Genomic DNA, 26913 nt, shown 5'->3' with positions numbered 1-26913 from the left:
AATGATCTATTGCTAACGATGGATTCTGATGCGTCATCTATGTTGCTGCTCCTCGATCTTAGCGCTGCTTTCGATACCGTCGATCATATTATTTTATTAAAGCGTATCAAAACACGAATTGGTATGTCAGACTTAGCCCTGTCTTGGTTTAACTCTTATCTTACTGATAGGATGCAGTGCGTCTCCCATAACAATGTGACCTCGGACTATGTTAAGGTAACGTGTGGAGATCCCCAGGGTTCGGTCCTTGGCCCTGTACTCTTCAGCATCTACATGCTGCCGCTGGGTGACGTCATACGCAAATACGGTGTTAGCTTTCACTGCTATGCTGATGACACCCAACTCTACATGCCCCTAAAGCTGACCAACACGCCGGATTGTAGTCAGCTGGAGGCGTGTCTTAATGAAATTAAACAATGGATGTCCGCTAACTTTTTGCAACTTAATGCCCAAAAAACGGAAATGCTGATTATCGGTCCTGCTAGACACCGACCTCTATTTAATAATACAACTTTAACATTTAACAACCAAATAATAAAACAAGGTGACTCTGTAAAAAATCTGGGTATTATCTTTGACCCAACTCTCTCCTTTGAGGCACACAATAAAAGCGTTACTAAAATGGCCTTCTTTCATCTCCGTAATATCGCTAAAATTCGCTCCATTTTGTCCACTAAAGACGCCGAGATCATTATCCATGCGTTTGTTACGTCTCGTCTCGATTACTGTAACGTATTATTTTCGGGTCTCCCCATGTCTAGCATTAAAAGATTACAGTTGGTACAAAATGCGGCTGCTAGACTTTTGACAAGAACAAGAAAGTTTGATCACATTACGCCTGTACTGGCTCACCTGCACTGGCTTCCTGTGCACTTAAGATGTGACTTTAAGGTTTTACTACTTACGTATAAAATACTACACGGTCTAGCTCCATCCTATCTTGCCGATTGTATTGTACCATATGTCCCGGCAAGAAATCTGCCTTCAAAAGACTCCGGCTTATTAGTGATTCCTAAAGCCCCAAAAAAGTCTGCGGGCTATAGAGCGTTTTCCGTTCGGGCTCCAGTACTCTGGAATGCCCTCCCGGTAACAGTTCGAGATGCTACCTCAGTAGAAGCATTTAAGTCTCACCTTAAAACTCATCTGTATACTCTAGCCTTTAAATAGACCTTTTTAGACCAGTTGATCTGCCGCTTCTTTTCTTTCTCCTATGTCCCCCCCTCCCTTGTGGAGGGGGTCCAGGCCGATGACCATGGATGAAGTACTGGCTGTCCAAAGTCGAGACCCAGGATGGACCGCTCGTCGGGACCCAGGATGGATCGCTCGCCTGTATCGGTTGGGGACATCTCTACGCTGCTGATCCGCCTCCGCTTGAGATGGTTTCCTGTGGACGGGACTCTCGCTGCTGTCTTGGATCCGCTTTGAACTGAACTCTCGCGGCTGTGTTGGAGCCACTATGGATTGAACTTTCACAGTATCATGTTAGACCCGCTCGACATACATTGCTTTCGGTCCCCTAGAGGGGGGGGGGGTTGCCCACATCTGAGGTCCTCTCCAAGGTTTCTCATAGTCAGCATTGTCACTGGCGTCCCACTGGATGTGAATTCTCCCTGCCCACTGGGTGTGAGTTTTCCTTGCCCTTTTGTGGGTTCTTCCCAGGATGTCGTAGTCTTAAATGATTTGTGCAGTCCTTTGAGACATTTGTGATTTGGGGCTATATAAATAAACATTGATTGATTGAAAAACTTTTTGGGGTGTTACCATTTAGTGGTCAATTGTAAGGAATATGGATACTGTGCAATCTACTAATAAAAGTTTGTATGTATGTATGTATGTATGTATATATATATATATATATATATATATATATATATATATATATATATATATATATATATATATATATATATATATATATATATATATATATATATATATATATATATATATATATATATATATATATATATATATATATATATACACATACATACGGGCTTCACGGTGGCAGAGGGGTTAGTGCGTCTGCCTCACAATACGAAGTTCCTGCAGTCCTGGGTTCAAATCCAGGCTCGGGATCTTTCTGTGTGGAGTTTGCATGTTCTCCCCGTGAATGCGTGGGTTCCCTCCGGGTACTCCGGCTTCCTCCCACCTCCAAAGACATGCACCTGGGGATAGGTTGATTGGCAACACTAAATTGGCCCTAGTGTGTGAATGTTGTCTGTCTATTTGTGTTGGCCCTGCGATGAGGTGGCGACTTGCCCAGGGTGTACCCCGCCTTCCGCCCGATTGTAGCTGAGATAGGCGCTAGCGACCCCCCCAAAAAAGGGGAATAAGCAGTAGAAAATGGATGGATGGATGGATATACACATACACACACACACACATATATATATATATATATATATATATATATATACACACACACCATATTGCACTTTTTTTCCTGCGAGTACACCTACATTTTTTTCAGTATGAATACTTCCACTATTTGATCAAATATTGTGTGTATACCATGACAAGCATTTGCTGTTGGAGCTTTTTTAAAAACGGTCAAGTCTATTTTTGTTCATTTTAATGTCAGCTTCTCCTCATTGCGCTCAACGTTGTAAGGTGAAAGTGGGTCACAAACAAAGTCAGACCCATCAGCTAATTCCATCTTGGCAGAGCAGCTCATTATAGGTCAGTTTGTCTGCAGTGGACTGGTGGTCCTCTGGGTAATCCGAAACCAGCGTGAAAATGTCAAAGGGTGTCGGCAGCACTTGTGAGGGTTGCAATAAACACACAAGACAACGGTTCGGTTTTAAAAACTCTCTCAGTAACTCTATTTTCTGTATTAATGTACAACCGTCGAAAATTACAGCAATTTTATTTTTGGTAGATTTTTCTTTATTGTTTTTTTTTTTTTTTTTTAACCATCTCTATCGACAGTCATTTTTTTTACCAGAAGAAAAGGTGAGCAATGTAAGCAAGGAGGACAAATGACAGAACACATGTTGGGATGAGGGAAATACATTTTGAGTAAAAAGAATGGCTGGATGCTTGTTGTGTGACACGGAGTGTTGTAGTGTGAGCAATTGCCGCTAATGCCAAAATCTGTTAATTAGCTGAAGAAAGTATGTTTCTACCATGATAACCTGGATACGGAGATCCTCTAAAAGTCCGACCGAAAGGATGAGACTCACATCCTCATTGTGGAGGGTTTTTTACTTTACACCTACCAACCTTTGATCGACGTGCTGAACTGGTCTTACTTTTATTTCCATCCAGTATGAAGAAAGCAAAAAGAGGAGGTGCTGGAGGAACTACACGGTACTAGACCCCCCCCGCGGCCTCTGTGACGCCCACGTCTGGCCCATGCACTTGAAACACAAGAAAAAAAAAAGGTGCAGTTTATTACTGGCAGTTAGATTTAAAAGCAAGTTCGGCAACAAGAAAAAAAAATGGTGTTTACGTGGAAGAAAAAGCCCTCCTACAATCCTTCATTATCTCCTCTAAGTGATCAGGCAATAAAAAGAAGAAAATACTGCATTTTTGAAGTCATGAAAGTAGGGTGCGAATGCATTGAGCAGAACACCCCCCAAAAATTAAACAACAGCACTTATAAACAACCCAAAATGAACCAATCAAATGTGAGCCGTACAACTGCCAGCGTCATGGTCTTAGCATTAATAGCAAAATGATTCATCCTCAGTGGTTTAAACCTTTTCTCGTTTTTTAAAAAAAGGATTCGTAAGGAGTCACCGGTAACGGCAACAAATTGTACCTTGCTGGGGCGATGTGGTTATAAATAAGTGGAACCCTGGTGAATGTGACGTGGAAGAGCATGAGGACGACAGAGGAGAAGATACAATCATGCCATTCCGTGACCCTGCAGCATTTTAGGAAAGGGAGGGGGTTGGGGGGGAGGGGGGATTTGACAGCACGGTGTTGACAAGTAAAAAGGTGGCGTTAAAGTGTGACCACACCAGGTTAGTCACTGAAGGAAGCAAAAGTAGGGGACCAAGGTGGGGGAAGGAAGGAGATGCTGGTGCTCTGCAGTCCAAATGGCGCTTCAGGTGTCGTGGAAATCCTTTAGCAGCGTGCGTCGCCTCTGCTCGGCGATGTGCATCTGATTCTCCAGCTCCTGCACACACACACATGTATATTAAAAGAAACACATTTTGAAGCGCAATGGTTTGATTCATCACAGAGAACATTATTGAGAAAAAAAACAAGAAAGTTTGATCATATTACGCCTATACTGTATATACCTTTATATATACCTATACTGTATATACCTTTATATATACCTATACTGTATATACCTTTATATATACCTATACTGTATATACCTTTATATATACCTATTCTGTATATACCTTTATATATACCTATACTGTATATACCTTTATATATGCTTATACTGTATATACCTTTATATACGCCTATACTGTATATACCTTTATATATACCTATACTGTATATACCTTTATATATACCTATAATGTATATACCTTTATATATACCTATACTGTATATACCTTTATATATATACCTATTCTGTATATACCTTTATATATACCTATTCTGTATATACCTTTATATATACCTATACTGTATATACCTTTATATATGCTTATACTGTATATACCTTTATATACGCCTATACTGTATATACCTTTATATATACCTATACTGTATATACCTTTATATACGCCTATACTGTATATACCTTTATATATACCTATACTGTATATACCTTTATATATGCTTATACTGTATATACCTTTATATACGCCTATACTGTATATACCTTTATATATACACCTATACTGTATACACCTTTATATATACCTATACTGTATATACCTTTATATATACCTATACTGTATATACCTTTATATATACCTATACTGGCTCACTTACACTGGCTTCCTGTGCACTTAAGATGTGACTTTAAGGCAGGGGTCGGGAACCTTTTTGGCTGAGAGAGCCAAAAAGCCAAATATTTTAAAATATATTTCCGTAAGAGCCATATAATATTTTTTTTAACACTGAACACAACTAAACACGTGCATTTTTAAGTAAGACCAACATTTCTAGAGTATAATAGGTCTCTTATTCTTTGTAATAACATTGTTATTCTGAAGCTAACTGTGGAGGGGGCGTGGCCTGCGGGCCTGCAGCGACAGGTGTGTAGACGGCCCACCTGGGCCTTGTTATCTAATCACCTGTCGCTCTGTTATAAGCAGCAGCCAGGAGGAGAGACGGGGTTGGGGCTGGAAATACTATTGTTGGAAAGCAACTGAGAGACTTATTGAAAAATACAACAATATTGTAACCCTGAAACAGGCTCTCATGTCGGTGCTTGGGGGTCTGAAGAACCCCCAGGAGGGCAAGCCCCACACTAACCAATAATAAATAAATAACTTCTTACCATTAATGCAACTTCTTGAACAGGTGCGGTAGAAAACGGATGGATGGATGAAAACGCATGAGAATGTTTTATATTTTGAACATTATTTTTAACACTGTGATTACAAGTGGAATTATTCATTACTTATCATGTTAAGCAACATCAGCTCAAATTTATCTGAGAGCCAGATGCAGCCATCAAAAGAGCCACAGGTTCCCTACCCCTGTTTTAAGGTTTTACTACTTACGTATAAAATACTACACGGTCTAGCTCCATCCTATCTTGCCGATTGTATTGTACCATATGTCCCGGCAACAAATCTGCATTCAAAGAACTTCGGCTTGGAAGTGATTCTCAGAGCCCAAAAAAAGTCTGCGGACTATAGAGCGTTTTCTATTCGGGCTCCAGTACTCTGGAATGCCCTCCCGGTAACAGTTAGAGATGCTACCTCAATGGAAGCATTTAAGTCCCATCTTAAAACTAATTTGTATACTATTGCCTTTAAATAGACCCCCTTTTTTAGACCAGGTGATCTGCCGCTTCTTTTCTTTTGTACTCTGCCACCCTGTCACTTGTGGAGGGGCGGGGTGGTGGTGGTGGTGGTGGTGGTGGTGGGGGGGGGGGGGGGGGGGCACAGGTCCGGTGGCCATGGATGAAGTGCTGGCTGTCCAGAGTCGGGACCCGGGGTGGACCGCTCGCCTGTGCATCGGCTGGGGACATCTCTGCAATGCTGACCTGTCTCCGCTCGGGATGGTCTCCTGCTGGCCCCACTATGGACTGGACTCTCACACTATTATGTTAGATCCACTATGGACTGGACTCTCACTATTATGTTAGATCCACTATGGACTGGACTCTCACACTATTATGTTAGATCCACTATGGACTGGACTCTCACTATTATGTTAGATCCACTATGGACTGGACTCTCACTATTATGTTAGATCCACTATGGACTGGACTCTCACTATTATGTTAGATCCACTATGGACTGGACTCTCACACTATTATGTTAGATCCACTATGGACTGGACTCTCACTATTATGTTAGCTCCACTATGGACTGGACTCTCACACTATTATGTTAGCTCCACTATGGACTGGACTCTCACACTATTATGTTAGATCCACTATGGACTGGACTCTCACACTATTATGTTAGATCCACTATGGACTGGACTCGCACTATTATGTTAGATCCACTATGGACTGGACTCTCACAATCTTATGTTAGACCCACTCGATGTCCATTGCACCGGTCTCCCCTAGAGGGGGTCTGGGGTCACCCACATCTGCAGTCCTCTCCAAGGTTTGTCATTGTCATCCCACTGGGTTGAGTTTTTCCTTGCCCTGATGTGGGATCTTTGATTGATTGATTGATACTTTTATTAGTAGATTGCACAGTACAGTACATATTCTGTACAATTGACCACTAAATGGTAACACCCGAATACGTTTTTTAACTTGTTTAAGTCGGGGTCCACGTTAATCAATTCTGAACAGAGAATGTTTTTGTGGCTTGTGCAGCCCTTTGAGACACTTGTGATTTAGGGCTATACAAATAAACATTGATCGATTGATTGTTTCCCCTCACCCCTCGGTCGCTGGCACTGAGATCCACCTCGCCTCCCACCACTCCCCGCTCGTAGCTGTCGGCTCGCTCCACCTTCCATGACAAGTTCTCGATCTCTGCCTCCAGCTGGGCCTGCTGGTACTCAAACTGCGGCAGAGGACAAAATAAATGAATACACAGTAGCAAAGCCAGAAATCCAACTTGGTTACAAAAATTAAATAAATGCAAATTTCACGGAGGGGGAAAACACTACACGCATTTAACCTAGTCAGTGGCCAAGTGGTTAAGAGTTTCCGCCCTGAGATCGGTAGGTTGAGAGTTCAAATCCCGGCCGAGTCATACCAAAGACTGTAAAAAAATGGGACCCATCGCCTCGCTGCTTGGGACTCAGCATCAAGGGTTGGAATTGGGGGTTAAATCACCATAAATGATTCCTGGGCGCGGAACCGCTGCTGCCCACTGCTCCCCTCACCTCACCTCCCAGTTGGTGATAAAGGGGATGGGTCAGAGTTTCCCACACATTAATTCATTTGTGGCGGCCCGCCACGAAAGAATTACGGCCGCCACAAATAAAGTAAAAAAATTACAATTTTTCTTTTCTTTTTTCTTCTTCGGCTTTTGACTCGCTCGACTGCTCATAAAAGCAATGGGACTCTGTCTGTGAATGGAGTTTTAGATACATATTATATAAATATTTAAATATTATATAAATATGTACATAAAGTGTTGTAATTATATTCCAACTCCGCGTTCTTCTTGGTCATCGCCGCCCCGCCACCCCCCCCGACCGCCCAACCACACCACCACAAATAGATGCCTGACCTGTGGGAAACGCTGTAGGTCAAATGCAAATGACAAATTTCCCCACACCTAGTGTGAGTGTGACAAACATTAGTACTTTAACTTTTAACTTTAACAGAACGCAGAGTTAGTGGACGGCCGAGGGTGAAGTTGGCTCTCTTGGTTGCTTTGTTGAATCTGCTCCTGTCTCTGGCCATGATTCCCCCAACCCAGCAGACGATGGCGTGGAACAATGCACAGGCCACCACAGTGTATGTTTCTTTTACTTTTTATTCATAACTGAATGTAGAAGTGGCTGGTTGCATCAGCGCTGCTCTTTTATTGTTTTTAATGTCCTTTGATGTTTCCCTCTTGTGCTATGGCTATGAGTTGTCTTTTTCCTTGGCCTCAGTCTGGACCCCCTCTCCAGTGGCCAGGCTTAGACCGATTTTTTTTTTTCACTCCCACTCTCCAAACCCCACACTTGTTTACCTGTATATCACCTTTTTTATGTAAGGGGCGCCAGAAGTGGAGACCAGTCAGCAATCCTGTTCTGTCTCCCTGTAATATTTGTCTGATCTTGAATAGGATTGTGCTGAAAATCTTAATTTCCCCATGGGAATTAAAAAAGTGTTTCTGATTCTAATTGTAGCTGAGATAGGCGCCAGCGCCCCCCGCGACCCCAAAAGAGAATAAGCGGTAGGAAAATGGATGGATGGATTTACAGTGGTACCTCAACTTAATGCTTCAAACTAAGATAATTTTTATATAGGAAACTTCTCTGAGCTAATTGTTATGCTTAAAGTTACTCGTAAAAATTTGAGTTACAAGCGTTCCAGTCATTAGTTGGCAAAGTAATTAGTACAGTGAACGTTTGACCAAAACATCTGGTCTTAGGCTACGTGTACACTACGCGGGATAACCCCTTAAACGAATAATTACTTAGCCTAAGCATTGTGTCAGCCACACTAAACCATCATTTAAGGTAACCTTCCTTGACAATTTTTTGCACGAGTAAGTGCGCCGTGTATTTCTTGAATCTCTTGCTCTTAGCTTTGTATGGACTCATTGATCGTTTACAAACCGAGTTCGGAGAGGAAGTGAAGTCAGAAAAGGCCACGCCCCACACAGGAATTGACGTCGGAAAGAACGCGCCTCAGCCAGCTTCATAACAACCAGAGCCAACCACTGGAAAGATGGAGGCGAGTCATCCAGACATGCCTGTGTTTCTCATTCTTCTACATGGACAGACACTTTTGAAAATCACACAGGAGTACCTTAAGCGAAGGAAATGCGCAATTGCAGCTATTTGGGATACAACACTTCTCAGACGGCAAGAGAACTTTCCAATGTCCAGGTCAGCTGTGATTCTACTTAGCGAAAAGCTTTGTCCATTTGTCGAAGACGAGACAACAAGAATGCGGGCTGCCGTGGATGTGATGAAAAAAAAAAAAAGGTAGTGTGTGATTTGTATTAACTGGCCGACGAGGGAAGACTACGGAAAACATTGAATGCATTTGGACAGGCAAAACAGACTGTATCAGTTATTGTCTGCCATGTATTACGCGGACTAAACGTCTAGGTCCAGAGTATATAAAGTCACCAAAAACGTATGGACAATGAAGGTGAAGGCAAAAGATTGAGGAGTGTCCTGACCAGATATCTAGATCCCTGGATTGACTGATGTAAAATGTTCTTTATCACACTGTTTACTTTCACATATCCAGTAAAGATTTAATTAATTTATGACGTCTCAGGTGTGATTCACTACAATAAGGCCCCACAGCGCATTGGATTCCAGTGGGAATTAACACAACACTGGATAATGTGTGTGGGGGAAAAAAATCGATCATCGAATACGAATTGCAATTCTCACGTTGTGCGATTCAGAATCGATTCTCTCTTTTTTTTTCTTAAATCGATTTTTATTTATCAATTTTTTTAATCAATCCAACAAAACAATACACAGCAAAACCATAACAATGCAATGCAATTCCAAAACCAAAGCTGACCCAGCAACACTCAGAACTGCAATAAACAGAGCAATTGAGAGGAGACACAAACCCGACACAGAACAAACCAAAAGTAGTGAAACAAAAATGATTATTATCAAAACAGTATCAATATTAGTTATAATTTCATTGACATTATCATTAGACATTTATAAAAATCAAAATAAAAGAAGAATAGTGTCACAGTGGCTTACACTTGCATCATATCTCATAATCTTGACAACACACTGTGTCCAATGTTTTCACAAAGATAAAATAAGTCATATTTTTGGTTCGTTTAATAGTTAAAACAAATTTACATTATTGCAATGAGTTGATAAAACATTGTCCTTTACAATTATAAAAGCTTTTTCTTTTTTTTTTTTTTAATCTACTACTCTGCTAGCATGTCAGCAGACTGGGGTAGATCCTGCTGGAATCCTATGTATTGAATGAATACAGAATCGCTTTGAATCGGAAAAATATTGTTTTTGAATTGAGAATCGCGTTAAATCGAATCCCGACCCCAAGAATCGATATTGAATCGAATCATGGGACACCCAAAGATTTGCAGCCCTACTGGATATTGTTCAGATAAGTTCTATTTAATTTAAGAACTTGCACACAAAGCAACACTGGAGGTGACTATGACGTGCGCATTTTTCACGCATGCGTATCAGGTCGCGTTGCGCCTGCGGACGGAGGGCGGGGAGGAGGTTTTAAATTCCATTGTGTGTGTGTGTGGACAAGGACAAGGTTAGGTGGGATTTACCCTGGATACACTTAGTGTAGAAGGGACCCTACTGGCTCGCATTAGCTTAGAGCTAGAGATGGACATACCTTTATTTTTCCAAACATGGGAAGCAATAAAGTGAGTGTGAAGGACAGTGCTGAGACGATGTCATGGATGAAATTCGTTGAACAAAACAAAAAATAGAGCGTGTTCGCAACTTGGCAAAGCAATTTGAGCGTATCAGTACTCGTCTCCACCATAGTGAAGCAGAATGTGAACACCAACTAAGAAAGTTTAATATCTAAACAGCAGACATTTATTCATTTAGTGACACTGCTGATTTTGTGTTTGACAAAGAAGCAGCTGTAAGGCCATACCACAAAAAACCCCAAAACAAATCATCCTCGAGAATGGGTCCCACACACTTGGAAGCACACAATTAGATGTAAATGTTTTTAATTTCCCTGAAGGAATCAAAGTACTATCTATATATCTATGTCTTAGAAAGAAGATTATTTAGAACTTAATTGGTGATTAAAGGCTAAATTGATTTATAAAGAAGTGTCTCTCAATAATTCAAGTTTCAGCAAGTGCAAAACTGATGTATCATTTTCTTACCAGTTTCTTGCGTGGGCCGGACATGTAATAGGCGTAAGGATACGTATACTGCAGCGTGTAGCGACACTGGAAACAAACATACAACAACATATTTAGTGAAATATTGGTTACTGGAAATATGATTAAAAAGTCACCTGTTACTTGTCTGTTGAGTTAATAGCTAATATTTGACAAACTTCACCTAAAGGACTCAAACAAAAGGATAGAGATGATAACCGTCAACCGGTCGGTGTTATATATCAAGTCTTAAAGGCCTACTGAAATGAGATGTTCTTATTTAAACGGGGATAGCAGGTCCATTCTATGGGTCATACTTGATCATTTCGCGATATTGCCATATTTTTGCTGAAAGGATTTAGTAGAGAACATCGACGATAAAGTTCGCAACTTTTGGTCGCTAATAAAAAAGCCTTGCCTGTACCGGAAGTAGCAGACGATGTGCGCGTGACGTCACGGGTTGTGGAGCTCCTCACATCTGAACATTGTTTACAATCATGGCCACCAGCAGCGAGAACGATTCGGATCGAGAAAGCAAAGATTTCCCCATTAATTTGAGCGAGGATGAAAGATTCGTGGATGAGGAAAGTGAGAGAGAAGGACTAGGAAGAAAAACAAAAAACAAAAAAGTAGACGGCAGAGCGATTCAGATGTTATTAGACAAATTTACTAGGATAATTCCGGAAAATACCTTATCTGCTTATTGTGTTACTAGTGTTTTAGTGAGATTATATGGTAGTACCTGTACAGCCTGAAAGTCAGAGAGGTGTCGCCACGGGTGTGGTGGCCACGGGTGTGGTGACCACCAGTGTCTCCGAGGGAAGCCACTTTTCTCGACTAGATGAAGGCAGCCGCTGGGGTCGGCCTGAGATTTTTTTTTCCTTCCTCCACGGTGGAAGCATCAGACGGTCGGGGGCGGCCGGTGGGAGGAGGCAAGAGAGTCCGCAGCTGCAGGAGGAACGCCGCAAGCTCTCCGCTCATGTCTACGGTAAGAGCCGACTTAATACCACCATTTTCTCACCGAAACCTGCCGGTTGACATGTGGTAGGGAACAATGTTCGCTTGACCGCCAATATTAATTGAACAAATTGCAAAAGATTCAGCAACACAGATGTCCAGAATACTGTGTAATTATGTGATTAAAGCAGACGTCTTACATCAAAATGTCTGCTGCAATACGTGACGCCACGTGCACGCGTCATCATACCGCGACGTTTCCAGCAGGATAATTTGGGCGAAATTTCAAATTCCAATTTAGTAAACTAAAAAGGCCGTATTGGCATGTGTTGCAATGTTAATATTTCATCATTGATATTTAACCTATCAGACTGCGTGGTCGCTAGTAGTGGCTTTCAGTAGGCCTTTAAAATACATTCGATTAGAACGCTAGCAGAGGGCAGTGCTAACATGAAATGTGTCCTGGCTGGGCCATCATCAATACAGAAATTCAATTCCATAGCGTTGCTGAAAAAATGTAAAGGTAAACTTTACAGTGGGCTCAAAATTACTTTTTTTTTTTTTAAACTCAAATATATAAAGAACATGACAAACAGCTATCATATGTTAGCAAATAGTGGTTTTAAGAGAACATATTTGCCAAATAAATGTCTACATTTGTCAGAATTACAAGTCAAACTTTATAAAAAAAAATTGTTCGGCTTGAATGATATGACTGCAGCTGTTTTCCCCAAAGGCGCATGAGGCTGGGCGTGAGAGCTTACAGAATTTTTTTTTTTTTTTAAATAAAAGACTGCTTTTGTAACACAACCTTATTGTGTGTATTAGTGGGTCGTCGCTGTCATGACAGACCAGCAAGAGGCTGAGTATAATACTTGAAGCCACTTAACCACTGCAAACACCACCTTTAAAATGATACATTTTTAAACTACGTAGGTCCTCAGACGAGAGAGCGTTGTTAAAATGTATTGCAAATTGTGAATTCAATTAAAAACCGCTCTTATAAGCAGACCTTAGCTAGAAGCTTTGCAGCGTTATGAAGATACTGCCAGTCAATCCAGGTTCCCAGGTTGTTCATTACTCTCTCCTGGATCTTTTCCTGGATCCTCTGGAACGTCTGGGCCTCCAGCTGCAGAGACTTGTTGTGGTTCTCCCACTGGTGCGGGAAACAAACAGAAGAAAGAACTCACAAACATGTCGGTGGAGTGGAGACGACCACAATGTAACCAACTTCTTGTAGCTCTGTCGAAAAGCGTCATTAAAATTGTAGTGAAACTAAGAGCAAGAAACTATTTGTACAAGCATGCAAAATGTATTCACCCTCTCAAAGTAGAAGAGGTATTTCTTGAGAGCCTCTCTGGCTTGAGCCTGCTGACTCTGGTTGACTATGTCGGGGTTTTCTTTGTAGCGGCTGCACTCGTAGTATTCACTGCCGTGAGTCTTCCAGTCTCCAAGACACATCCAGCAAAAGTCTGAGGTGGGAAAAATAAAGTCACAACGTATTTCCCAACATTTATGGAGCCACATGGGAAAAAGCAATGTGGCATGCAATGACTTAATCTATTGTATGAATGGCAACAGGTACAAAGGTTATTATCACCGGCACTGACTTGATGAGCTTTTATCGCAGCACTTTGGGAATCACTGCTCTTTTGTGTTGAAACTGTATTAGCTAGGCTTTAGTCAAAAGCCTCAAAAGCAGAGCATAACCACATTCTGTCCTAAAAAGTTTGCCACAGAAATGTGAAATATTTGTCAAAATTTCCACCATGCTATTAGGATTTCTTGCCAATCAAGTAAATGGCTCGAAGGTAGGACATGCGCCACCCCGCCGTTAAATTGTAGGATGAATACAAGCACACTCTTGTAACTAAGAGTAAATAATGCAACTTGAATTATAATACTTTGTCAATCAAGTTGCTTAATCCCTAGCAGAGTTTCCACTCCAGCAAATATACGTTGTCCTGCAAAGTTGCAATCTACTGGAGGAGTCAAACGCTTACCGTGTTTGCACTTGGAGCATTGCTGAAACAGATGAGAACAAATGAGCAAATGAATAAACAGCATCCATCCATGTTCTAAACCACTTATCCTGAAAGTACGCTGTATGAACCACACACTAAAGGTCAGTAATTGCTGAGACGTGGAGAAGGGTTTGGGATTAAACAGAGTTTCTGTAGATATCAACAAATCTATGTATTTGCTTCTTATTTTATGTTGCCTTCTGTTCATAATCCTTCTGAGAGACAAGAAAAAAAAATATTTTTTGCATTCTGACATGTAATAAATCGGCTCATTCTAGACGGCTGGCAATGCTGATAATGCCAGCAATCCATTCTGCCTCCAAGTAACTTTAAAGGGGAACTGCACTTTTTTTTATTTCGCCTAACATTCACAATCGTGAGAGACAAGAACACATGTTTTTTATTCAAATCATATTAATGATAATAAATGCTTCGAAGATACGGCTAATGGGAGTCATTGTTGTAGCTACAAAGCCCTCTAAAACAGTGGTTCTTAACCTTGTTGGAGGTACCGAACCCCACCAGTTTCATATGCATATTCACCGAACCCTTCTTTAGTGAAATATTAAATGTTTTTTTTCAAATTCAAGACAAAGTTATATGTTTTTGGTAACACTTTAGTATGGGGTACATATTCTAAGTAACAAAGACTTAATTTACAGTTATTTGGAAACTAGGGGAACATATTGTAAGTAATAAAAACTTAAATTAGAGTTATTTGGACACTAGGGGAACATATTCTATGTAACAAGGACTTAATTCAGCGTTATTTGGTTAGAGTCAGGGTTAGAGGGTTAGGATTATAATAAGGCCATGCTGAATAAGGCATTTATAAGTACTTAATCATGACTAGTTAAGAGCCAATGTCTTACTAATTTCCATTTTAATTATTCAACTAATTAATGGTGAAAATGTTCTCCATACTAAAGTGTGACAATGTTTTTTTTTTACTGGTGCACAAAATGAACCGTGCATGAACATCACCTTGTTTAGACAACAAAACCAAAACAGTGCATAAACTTACGACAAATTACACACCTGCAAATCATTCAGCTGTTGCCGTATCCCTAATACGTCGATAGGGAGAAGTTTGTATTCATACGATGAGTCGGGTGTGTTTTGACCTCCGCCGAACCCCTGACGCCGACTCACTGAACCCCTAGGGTTCAATCGAACCCAGGTTAAGAACCACTGCTCTAAAACAAGTTCAAAACTCTCCAAAGTTTTATATACACATGACAAGTCCATATATAATGTAGTAACAGACATAAATAATGTGACATGTACAATATTTACTGTGTTTTGGTCATTTTAATCATTGCCAGAACTAATTATTTGGGGCATTCATTTCTGTTTCCATAGCAGCGTACGTCTGACTTCTGGCAGCAAATTTCCGGATACAAAACGCTTGTGTGTTTGAATTATGGCAGACACGGTAACAAACAACAAAGACGACTATTTTTTGGCAAATGAGGATTCAGTACCTTGTCTTTTTTTATCTGAATTTATGGAGGATGAACTGCTGCTTCTAGAAGCCGGGAGGAAGGAACAGTGAGACTTTCGGGCAGACGCAAGCAGAGAGAGGGAGGTGAAACTAGGGCTAGGCGATATATCGATATAAGCAATATATCGTGGATTTGTCTCTGTGCGATATGGAAAATTACTATATCGTTATTTTCGAGTATGCATTCTCACAGTTGCTTTTAGCGGCTGGCATTACACTACAGGCTCTTCCCACTCTGTTGTCTCTCCTTCTCACAGACAGCAAGCGCACCTTCTTACACACGTCACAAACTGTCACATCATACGTTACATACGTATACGCCCTCGCAGAGCAGAGAGGTAGCATCATGGCTAACGTTAGCTGTGATGCTAGCGGAGCCGTGCGAGTGATAATACGAGAGAAAGAAGCTGCGAATCTGGTAACAAATGAAGGAATAATTAATTCCCAAGGAAAACAGCAGGGGTTCCATCATCTGGTGGTGGTTTGGCTTCAAGTGGGAATATGTCGAATAGACAACTTTAAATTTGTCAAGAGTGGGGCACAAGCATTGCTACAAAAAGTAGCATTACTGCTAATATGTAGCATCATTTGAAAAGTCACCTGCTAGAGAATGAAGAGTGATTACTCCGCATGTCAACATCTCCATTCAGTGCCACACGCCCACACCATCAAAATGCCGAAAAAAACATTTCCAGATCAACACCGTATGAAAAAAATAGTCAACAACAAAAGGAGATAATGTTCGCAGTAACCTACCACATAGCGAAGGACATACACTATTTTATTTCCTATTATGCAGCTCATATTTATTTGACACCCATTAAATTATCTTTTGTGACATCATGCACAAAAGTGCACTTTATTTGTTTTAAAGGCCGACTGAAACCTACAACTACCCACCACACAGTCTTGATAGTTTATATATCAATGATGAAATATTAACATTGCAACACATGCCAATAAGGAATTTTTAGTTTACTAAATTGCAATTTTAAATTTCCCGGGAGTTTCGTCTTGAAAACGTCTTATAATGATGACGTGTACGCAAGACGTCACGGGTTTTTAGGAAGTATGAGCGCTATGCACACACACAACTAAATGTCGTCTGCTTTAACGGCATAATTACACAGTATTTTGGAGAACTGTGTTGCTGAATCTTTTGCAATTTGTTCAATTAATAATGGAGAAGTCAAAGTAGCAAGATGGAGTTGGGAAGCTTTAGCCTTTAGCCACACAAACACACGGTGATTCCTTGTTTAAAATTCCTGGAGGTGAAAATTTACTATGGATCAGAGCGCGGTCAAACGAACATGAAACACGACGGAATGTCAACCAGCAGGTTTCGGTGAGAAAATTGTGGTTAAAAAGTCGCTTCTTACCGGAGAAAAGCTGAGCTTGTGCTGTCCATAGCTGCCGTCGACTTCCCTAAGACACTGCGCCTCAACACACCCGTGGACGTACACCTCCGACTATCAGGTACTATTTAACTCACTAAAACACTAGCAACACAATAGAAAGATAAGGGATTTCCCGGAATTATCCTAGTAAATGTGTCTAAAAACATCGGAATCCGTCCCAATGCAATCGTGTTTGTTTTTTCTTAAACTTTTTTTTTTTTTTTCCTAGTCCGTCGCTATCAATATCCTCAAACACGAATCTTTCATCCTCGCTCAAATTAATGGGGAAATTGTCGTTTTCTCGGTCCGAATAGCACTTTTTGTTGGAGGCTCCCATTATAAACAATGTGTAAGGAGCCCCCACACTTGCGACGTCATCGTCTGCGACTTCCGGTAGAGGCAGGGGTTTTGTCCTAGCACCGAAAGTTGCGAACTTTATCGTGGATGTTCTCTACTAAATCCTTTCAGCAAAAATATGGCAATATCGCGAAATGATCAAGTATGACACATAGAATAGACCTGCTATCCCCGTTTAAATAAGAAAATCTCATTTCAGTAGGCCTTTAAACCATTGTAGTGGTGTTCTGTACAAAAAGTGGATTTTAATTTAGTGTTGTTTTGATATGTCATCTAAGTGACATCATGCACAAAAGTGCACTGATATGTTTTTTTAAAATGACTGACAATCTTGCACTTTGTTTTGAAATGACATGAATGTTTGTGCCACTGCTTAATAAATGTTTAATAAATACAGTTTTGGTCAATTGACTTAGTTGTGATTTCCCTCTCTGCATGAAAGTTTAAAATAAGCATATATCAATGCAGTGCAAACAAGAATATTTTGATGTAGACACATAGAATCATCATACTGCTGTGATTATGTGCATCAGGTGTTCATTCAAGGCTAAGGCAAAATATCGAAATATTTATCATCTATCGTGACATGGCCTGAAAATATGGAGATATTAAAACAAGGCCGGATCGCCTCATTTATCTTTCACTTCGGTAAATTAATAACAATCAGCAGAGAACTACAATTGTATGACATTTTTGTGCCTCTGGACATTTTGTTTAATGCCTTTTTAATTGCCATTTAAGGCCTGAATGTTCACAAAATCCATTTGACGACTTCTAATGCTTTTTAATGACTTGCAGAAACCATGTAAAAAAAAATCTGCTTCCTCCTCCTACTTTTCGAACACGTTGAATTATACAAGGGTGAACATGTGTTGTTCCACAAACTCACCATGTGATTGCATCCTCCATTCTTTTCAATGCAGATATTGCACTTGGGACACTAAAAAAAAAAAGACAAAACCAAATCACATTCTGAGGAATGGAGTGCTTTTGTTGTGCAATTGTTTTTGCTCATGTACTAGAAAGCACAAGGCTCATACATCTTTAGTGTGCGCGCTGATGTAGTTGGCCGTCTCCGAGTCGTCGGCGCATTTTGTGAGCCATTTCCGGATGGTTGCACAGTCTGTGGGTGCGTGGTACATCTGACGGCATTTAAAACTGAGAAAGAAAAGACAAGGGAAGAACAGATTAAAAATAAAACTATTTTCCTTTTAAATTTAATGACTCAAAGTGTAAATGAAGAGTTCAATGTAGGCACATCAGCTTTAGAAAAATGTCTTTTTAAAAAATGCTAAGCTAACTTTACTTAAATCAATTGCCAAAATGTATTTAATGTTACTTGCCAGAGTAAGCAAGTACATTCTGGAATGTGTAAAAGTGTTTACTGGGCAACTGGAAAAGCCCTAAGCATGTAATATTCTCAGAGGGGAGGCTACACCCTGCATTAATTAATATACCAATAATTTATGCCTTCTACATTTTATTTGTTTTTCACCAAACAAAAATAACAATAATAATAATAATAATCATAATGATAAATAAATTATAAATGGGTTGTACTTGTATAGCGCTTTTCTACCTTCAAGGTCTCAAAGCGCTTTGACACTACTTCCCCATTTACCCATTCACACACTGATGGAGGGAGCTGCCATGCAAGGCGCTAACCAGCACCCATCAGGAGCAAGGGTGAAGTGTCTTGCTCAGGACACAACGGACGTGACGAGGTTGGTACTAGGTGGGGATTGAACCAGGGACCCTCGGGTTGGGCACGATTAATATATTTTATTTGTAAAAAGCACTTTACATTGAGCAAATAACCTCAAATTGCTACAGTGTATTAAAATACAATAAAAAAAAAAACAACAACAATAATAATAATAATAATAAAATGATAATACAAATAAATAAAAACTAGAACAGCCTAATAGCCAGAACTAGTATGCACATATCTATAAAAAGGCTTTTCTTTTTAAAAAGAAAGGTTTTTAAGCCTTTTTAAAAAGCATCCACAGTCTGTGGTGCCCTCAGGTGGTAAGGGAGAGCGTTCCACAAACTGGGAGCGGCGGAGCAGAAAGCCCAGTGTCCCATAGTTCGTAGCTTTGTCCTCAAAGGTTATACACTTTAGAGTGTTGGGAGCAGCAGATTATTTTATAGATAATAAAAATAAGACTTTTTTTTCTAACAAAATAAAATTTGCTTGATATATTTAGGTTACCTATTGAAAGAAAAATATGACTGTTACAACATAAATGATTGTGTGTCAAAAACAATAATTCTACAAATGAGATGATTTGCAAAACGAATCAACATTTTTGTTTCACAGATTCCAGCATTTTGTCAATGACGTATTGATTGAGTGTCGGACATACCAAAAGACCTCGGTGCAGCGGCTGCACTGCACCCTTCGTGCCCGTGGCTCCTGCACCTTAATGACAATGGGGCAGTCTGCACCCGGACATAATTGCAATTGGAAGTGACTCTGCGGTCAGGGAAATAAAAATTGGGTTAGGAATGTCCTAGCTGATGAATGAAGTTCAGAAATATTACTCACTGACTTAAGCTGGGATAGACATTTAAAGCAAAGCTATTTGTTTATATACTCGGAAAAAGGAGATCAAATTAAGACACACTCACCTCGACGTAGTCTCTGAAGAGGTAGCGCCTGTACTTGTCCTTCAGCTCCTCTCCTGGCAGCAGAGGCAGGACAAAGTCTTCTGGCATTTGCAGGGAGCAGTCCTGAGCCATGCATGAGATGCCTGCAAACACAGGTGCACAACCCCAAAAAAGAATGACGATCCTGAATCATTAAAAAAGCACAGACACGGTCATTCATGGCAAATTACGCAACAATTGCATCCTTAACCTTCCTCTTGTGTTAGCCTTCTGTTACCATCTCTTATGTTAATGGGTCGGTTTTGACCCATGTCTTAAATCAGCTGTAAAATACCCCAAAAAACAATTATCTATCATGCAATTTGTTTCTCATCTCTTGGTTACCTTATTAGGCTTCCTTATCCATGGAAAATATTGGTTTTAATATTTTTGGTGTGGGCCATTGGGCCTTTTTTTTGTAAGTATACCCATCGATTTCAATTAAATAAATGATAAAATGAACCGCAAGAGAATCGTATGAATAAATAAAAGGTTGTTGTGTTACCTGACTATAACTGAGGGGTATTAGAACACATAGACATAGACCAGCCTATCTTGCCGATTGTATTGTACCGTATGTCCCGGCAAGAAATCTGCGTTCAAAAGACTCCGGCTTATTAGTGATTCCTAGAGCCCAAAAAAAGTCTGCGGGCTATAGAGCGTTTTCCGTTCGGGCTCCAGTACTCTGGAATGCCCTCCCGGTAACAGTTCGAGATGCTACCTCAGTAGAAGCATTTAAGTCTCACCTTAAAACTCATCTGTATACTCTAGCCTTTAAATAGACCTCCTTTTTAGACCAGTTGATCTGCCGCTTCTTTTCTTTTTCCTATGTCCCCCCCTCCCTTGTGGAGGGGGTCCGGTCCGATGACCATGGATGAAGTACTGGCTGTCCAGAGTCGAGACCCAGGATGGACCGCTCGTCGGGACCCAGGATGGACCGCTCGCCTGTATCGGTTGGGGACATCTCTACGCTGCTGATCCGCTTGAGATGGTTTCCTGTGGACGGGACTCTCGCTGCTGTCTTGGATTCGCTTGAACTGAACTCTCGCGGCTGTGTTGGAGCCACTATGGATTGAACTTTCACAGTATCATGTTAGACCCGCTCGACATCCATTGCTTTCGGTCCCCTAGAGAGGGGGGGTTGCCCACATCTGAGGTCCTCTCCAAGGTTTCTCATAGTCAGCATTGTCACTGGCGTCCCACTGGATGTGAATTCTCCCTGCCCACTGGGTGTGAGTTTTCCTTGCCCTTTTGTGGGTTCTTCCGAGGATGTTGTAGTCGTAATGATTTGTGCAGTCCTTTGAGACATTTGTGATTTGGGGCTATATAAATAAACATTGGTTGATTGATTGATTGATCTCTTAAATACATTTGTTTTATTTATTTTAATAATTTTATACTGAATTGATCTCTTTGTTTGTTTTTGTACAGGATAACAAGGTAAAATGTGAATCCCCTAAAGCTCACATGATTGGTAGAGGAGCTAGCTGTCAGTGTGTTCAGTTTTGGCTCTAATTATTGCTTGATAATCCTATTTTTTTAACTGGTTCGAAGCCGACCCTAACAAAACCAAGGTCATAATTTCAACCAAAACATTTTATAATTTAGTGGGGGAAAAAATATATATATATTTTTGTTGAAATAGAGGTTCCTGACAAAGTTAAAAGGCCTTGATGCAAACAAATGCATTTAAGTAGTTCTTTTATGCATTTAAAAACTAAAACGGGTCGGTGCCGACCCTAACACAAGACGAATGTTAAATAAAACACTAGTTCAAGTGTAATAGCAACCTACACACGGGTGTTATTATAAAATTGCCTTTGTCTAGATGCTAATCTGAGTTATATTTCCCTGACAGAAATAATTTATAAACAAGCCCAGACACTTGCATCTTCAAAATATGGAAAACACTTTCCATATTCATACAGCGCAGTGCACAAAATAGTATGTCTGAACGTTGCACACACACTCAAACAAATAAATCATCCCAAAAGTTGTGTGTGAGAAATCAAGCCGACGCCATACTACACATTGCTTATATGCTGTGTGTTGGAATAGTCTGAAAAGACATGACATTGACAGACTACAACTATGTACTGAAACCATTATATTTCACTGTAACTCTCTCTCTCTCTTTGGTTATATTATGGCAAGTGATGGAGTTTCGTCATTTACATCAGTGGTCCCCAACCATGGTACCGGGCCGCAGCTTGATTGGTACAGAGCCGCAGAATAATTTTTTATTATTATTTTTTTTTTTAATTAAATCAACATAAAAAACACTAGATACACTTACAATTAGTGCACCAACCCAAAAAACCTACTTCCCCCTTTTAAACTAATTTACATATCAATATAGATCAATACAGTCTGCAGGGATACAGTCCGTAAACACACATGATTGTGCGTGCTGCCGGTCCACTGCATCTAACTTTAATCGGCAATATTTCCATAGCAATAATAAATTATTTCCAATTCACAACACCCACTCTTCCCTGAATATGGAACCCTGCCATCAGGGAGAAGACTTCGGGTCCCACTATGCCAGGGGTGTCAAACTCAAATACAGAGTGGGCCAAAATTGTAAACTGAACAAAACCGCGGGCCAAGGTTGAACAAATTAACTTTTTAATAGGGACCCAAACAAGTTTTGCATTGAATATTGAACGAGCAAGGCTTGTATAACTTTATAGTGACATGCAAAATCGATTTTCAAATAATTATAATAATAATAATTTAAAAATATCAATGGTATATTAAATACAATTTAAATAAAAAAATGTAATGCCTCTTTCCCATTTGCAGCTTTTTGATGTAAATATCAACATTAACTTGGCAGGGTTTGGTGGTAGCGGGGGGTTTTTATTGTAGCATCCCAGAAGAGTTCTTGCTGCAAGGGGTTCTGGGTATTTGTTCTGTTGTGTTTATGTTGTGTTACGGTGTGGATGTTCTCCCTAAATGTGGTTGTCATTCTTGTTTGGTGTGGGTTCACAGTGAGGCGCATATTTGTAACAGTGTTAAAGTTGTTTATACGGCCACCCTCAGTGTGACCTGTATGGCGGTTGACCAAGTATGCCTTGCATTCACTTGTTTGTGTGTAAAGTCCGCATATAGTATGTGACTGGGCCGGCACAATGTTTGTATGGAGAAAAAGCGGACTGGACGACAGGTTGTAGAGGACGTTGAATGCAGTGCCTTTAAGGAACATCCCCAATGATGTTGTTTGGGTGGAAATCGAGAGAAATTCAGGAGAATGGTTGCCCCGGGTGATTTTCCACAAGGGCACTGAAATTCGGGAGTCTCCCGGGAAAATCGGGAGGGTTGGTAAGTATGAATATTAGCGGTGAATGTGGTGTTATAATACCGGCGGGCCAGCTCTAATGTTAATTTGATATTGCCTCAAGGGCCAAATTAAATTACACGGTCGGCCAAATTTGGCCCGCGGGCCAGAGTTTGACACCCATGCACTATGCAAATCTAACCGCCTTAAATTATCATTTGTCCCAGCCTCCATTAAGCTGACCAACAATGTGCAATAGAATGTTAATACATAGGCTAGCACTTTTTTTTTTTTTTTTTTTAGCACATAGCACTTTAGAACTAAACACTTTAGCACACGGCACTTTATCCATGAGCTCTCGTGCAATGCACACTGGTACTTTATCTTTATCTCCATACTGTAGATTTTATGCCTACCCATGTCTATCAAGCTCCATGTTCTGATGTTTAGATGTTTAAATGTTAGTTGTTTGGTTGTGGTTGTGTCTGTGCTTGTGTTTTTGTTCTGTTGTTTTTGTGTATGTTAAAAAAAGCAATGATGCACTGTGTCCAAGACACATTTCCCCGCGGGGACAATAAAGTTGAACCTTGAACCTTGAAGTATGGAGACAAAGGGCACCCTTGTTTTAGACCTCTTAATAGAGGTATTGTCCCTGAGATGTGTCCATTATTGATCATTCTACATCTAGTTTTATTATATAGCGTCTTGATCCAGTGTAATAAAGAGTTGCCAAAATTGAAAAAAACTAAGGTTTTACAAATAAGAACAATAAATAATTAGTTATTTCTATTTTATTTATAATCTGAGCCTGAATGATTTTTTTTTTTTTTTTAGTATTTTATTTTGAAAAATGACCGGATTCTCTCGGTTATATCTTGCTCATGTGAGCGGCAAAATTTAACCTAGCTAGGAAAATGAGTAAAAAAACAGACGTCTTTGGAAAGTTTCTTTGTGAAGGGGAAAAGGCACAGTGAAGAGAGAGAAGAACAGCCTACGACTTCCAACAAAAAGAAAGCTTTTAACAGACAATACCATGAGTCCTACTTCAACTATGGATTTATCGCAACAGGTGATTCCCACGCACCGAGCCCGCTCTGCATTGTATGTGGCGAGCAGCTCTCTAATGAGGCAATGAAGCCTTAAAAACTGCTTTGCCACTTAGAGACCAAGCACCCTGGATTAAAAGACAAGCAATGTGGTAATAATATGGTTTGTGCAGCCCTTTGAGACACTAGTGATTTGGGGCTATATAAGTAAACATTGATTGATTGATTGATATGAGTACACAGTGGATTCACGTTTATTATTTTAATTTATTCATGACAAAAATGTAATTATACTCGTTACGTTGTTGGCGTAATGTGCTAATAAAAGGTCCATATGAGTACACGGTGGATTCACGTTTATTTTACTTTTTCATGACAAAAAAAAATAAAAATTAAATAAAATAGTAGTCCGCAGCATCAAAAAGGTTGGGGACCACTGATTTACATGACATCTCCTAAATGCAACATGTAAATAATGTTTTTTAGCTGTACCTGCACTGCATACAGTGCAAATACAGCAAACCTATAACTAACTACAGTATGCACAAGGGATGACACTGTTGGTAGTTTACACGTACATAAATCAAACATTAAATGAGCACCTGATATATCTATTTTTGCCGTTTTAAAATCGTGTTTTTATCATCTTTGTCTGATAGCAAAGGTAAAAACGTTTTTATCTTTCAACCTTTTTGAACAAGTCGTGCATGCTTTTATTTCAAGTCGCCTGGACAACTACAATTCACTTTATGCTGGCATTCGCCAAAAAGCTCTGTCCCGGTTGCAGTTAGTCCAGAACGCGGCAGCACGACTTTTAACAGGGGCCAGAAAACGCGAGCATATAACCCCAATTCTTGAGTTTGCACTAGCTCCCTGTTCATTTTAGAATTCATTTTAAAACATTGCGGTTTGTTTTTAAAGCTTTACATGGACTGGCACCTCATTATATCTCGGACCTCATCCAAATTTACACTCCTGCATGCGCTCTGAGGTCCGAGATCCAGCTCCAGCTCATGGTGCCCAAGACCAGACCAGGGGAGACAGGGCCTTCTCTGTGGTCGCCCCTGAGCTCTGGATCACTCTACCCCTCCTTGTTAGAACTGCCCCCACAGTGGAGTGTTTTAAGTCTTGTCTTAAGACCCACTTTTATTCGTTTGCTTTTAACACAACTTGAGTTAAGTGATCTTCTATGGTCCTCTGTGTTTTTAAAATTTTGATTTCTATCTATTGTTTTAATTGGTTTTACCCTTTAAAATCGTTTTTAATCATATTCATTTTTATATTGTTTTTGTATTGAGTTTTATTTTTTATTCAGTCATTGGTGGAACAAAGGATAATATTTGAATATTGTTTTTAATAGTGTTTTGCAGCACTTTAGAAACATTTATGTTGTTTAAATGTGCTATACAAATAAAGTGGATTGGATTGATTATTTTCCTCAAATATGTTTTGCTTTTTTTTTTTTTTTTTTTTGAATACTTACACTTCAAGTTGATTTCTGCCCTTTTCATCATATCTGCATTCTGTTTAGTAGTTTGACGACCATTACGTGTTTGACAGGAAAAACAATCCCACACAAAAACTACTTACCCACTCCTATGCCATCTTTGACTAGTACGGTGCAGTGTTGCTCCCAGCATGCTTTGCAGAAAGAATGCTGACAAGGTAGTGCCAACAGGGAGTCCCTCCGAACTATCTGCAGACACACACCACACTGGAGGGACAGAGGGACCTAAAACATAACAAGGATGCACATTTAATTCAGACAAACCCTAGGGTCGCAATTTACAAATTATATAAACAAACACATAATCCATCTACTGCGATGAGTTGGCGACTTGTCCAGGGTGTACCCCGACTTCCGCCCGATTGTAGCTGAGATAGGCGCCAGCGCCCCCCGCGACCCCAAAAGGGAATAAGCAGTAGAAAATGGATGGATAATCCATCTAATGAGCTATATTTGCTTCCATCAATCTACTCATGTGCAATAATTGGCTGGCTAGAGGGCTAGTTTCATAATTCTTCTAGTATATTGAGCTTTTGATTTTTGATTTTGTATTTCAAATGCATCTTAACAAGACAGCTACCTGTTTTTCAAGTTTGATGACAATAAAGCTTTCTATTCTATTGTATACTTGGAGCTCTGTTTGCATTCATAAAGTACCGTATTTTACGCACTATAAGGCGCACCTAAAAACCTAAAAATGTCTCAAAAGCTGATAGTGCGCCTTATAATCCGGGGCGCCTTATATATGGACCAATATTGAGCCACAACAGGTCTCTCAACTACGGTAAGCAGCAGCCGATTTCATTTTCCCCCTTTAGGAGAAGCGCGCGGTGAATTGATTAATGTGGACCCCGACTTAAACAAGTTGAAAAACTTATTCGGGTGTGGTCAATTGTACGGAATATGTACTGTACTGTGCAATCTACTAATAAAAAGTATCAATCTATCAATGCATGCTGGGATATATGACCACGCCAGGCCATGCCGTTTCTTTTCCATTTGTGTGTTTAAATGAAAAGACCCCAAAATGGCTCCTATTGAGAGACATGATATCAGGAAAGCAGGAATTGTCACTGAACTGCTAGACAACAGCAGCGAC

The 26913-nt window shown here is 40.1% G+C and overlaps 1 protein-coding gene across 2 annotated transcripts in view; it reads right to left on the bottom strand.

Annotated features, from left to right (window-relative positions):
- Positions 1-2796: 2796 nt before the first annotated feature.
- Positions 2797-26913, bottom strand: part of arih2 (ariadne homolog 2 (Drosophila)) — a 50985-nt gene continuing 26868 nt past the window's right edge. For both annotated transcript variants that reach the window (XM_061904854.1, XM_061904855.1), the window contains 11 exons: positions 25898-26039; positions 19964-20085; positions 19699-19808; positions 18370-18487; positions 18219-18269; positions 14051-14072; positions 13368-13519; positions 13060-13203; positions 11094-11159; positions 6993-7118; positions 2797-4126 (listed from right to left, as the gene is read on the bottom strand). In XM_061904854.1, the coding sequence (XP_061760838.1) occupies positions 4055-4126; positions 6993-7118; positions 11094-11159; positions 13060-13203; positions 13368-13519; positions 14051-14072; positions 18219-18269; positions 18370-18487; positions 19699-19808; positions 19964-20085; positions 25898-26039 (1125 nt within the window). In that variant the 3' untranslated portion in view covers positions 2797-4054. The remainder of the gene's footprint in view (positions 4127-6992; positions 7119-11093; positions 11160-13059; positions 13204-13367; positions 13520-14050; positions 14073-18218; positions 18270-18369; positions 18488-19698; positions 19809-19963; positions 20086-25897; positions 26040-26913) is intronic.

Source organism: Nerophis ophidion, linkage group LG06 (assembly GCF_033978795.1).
Source record: "Nerophis ophidion isolate RoL-2023_Sa linkage group LG06, RoL_Noph_v1.0, whole genome shotgun sequence".
NCBI lineage: Eukaryota > Metazoa > Chordata > Actinopteri > Syngnathiformes > Syngnathidae > Nerophis > Nerophis ophidion.
Note: the sequence above shows the minus strand (reverse complement) of the source record. Positions and strands in the feature narration are given on the sequence as shown.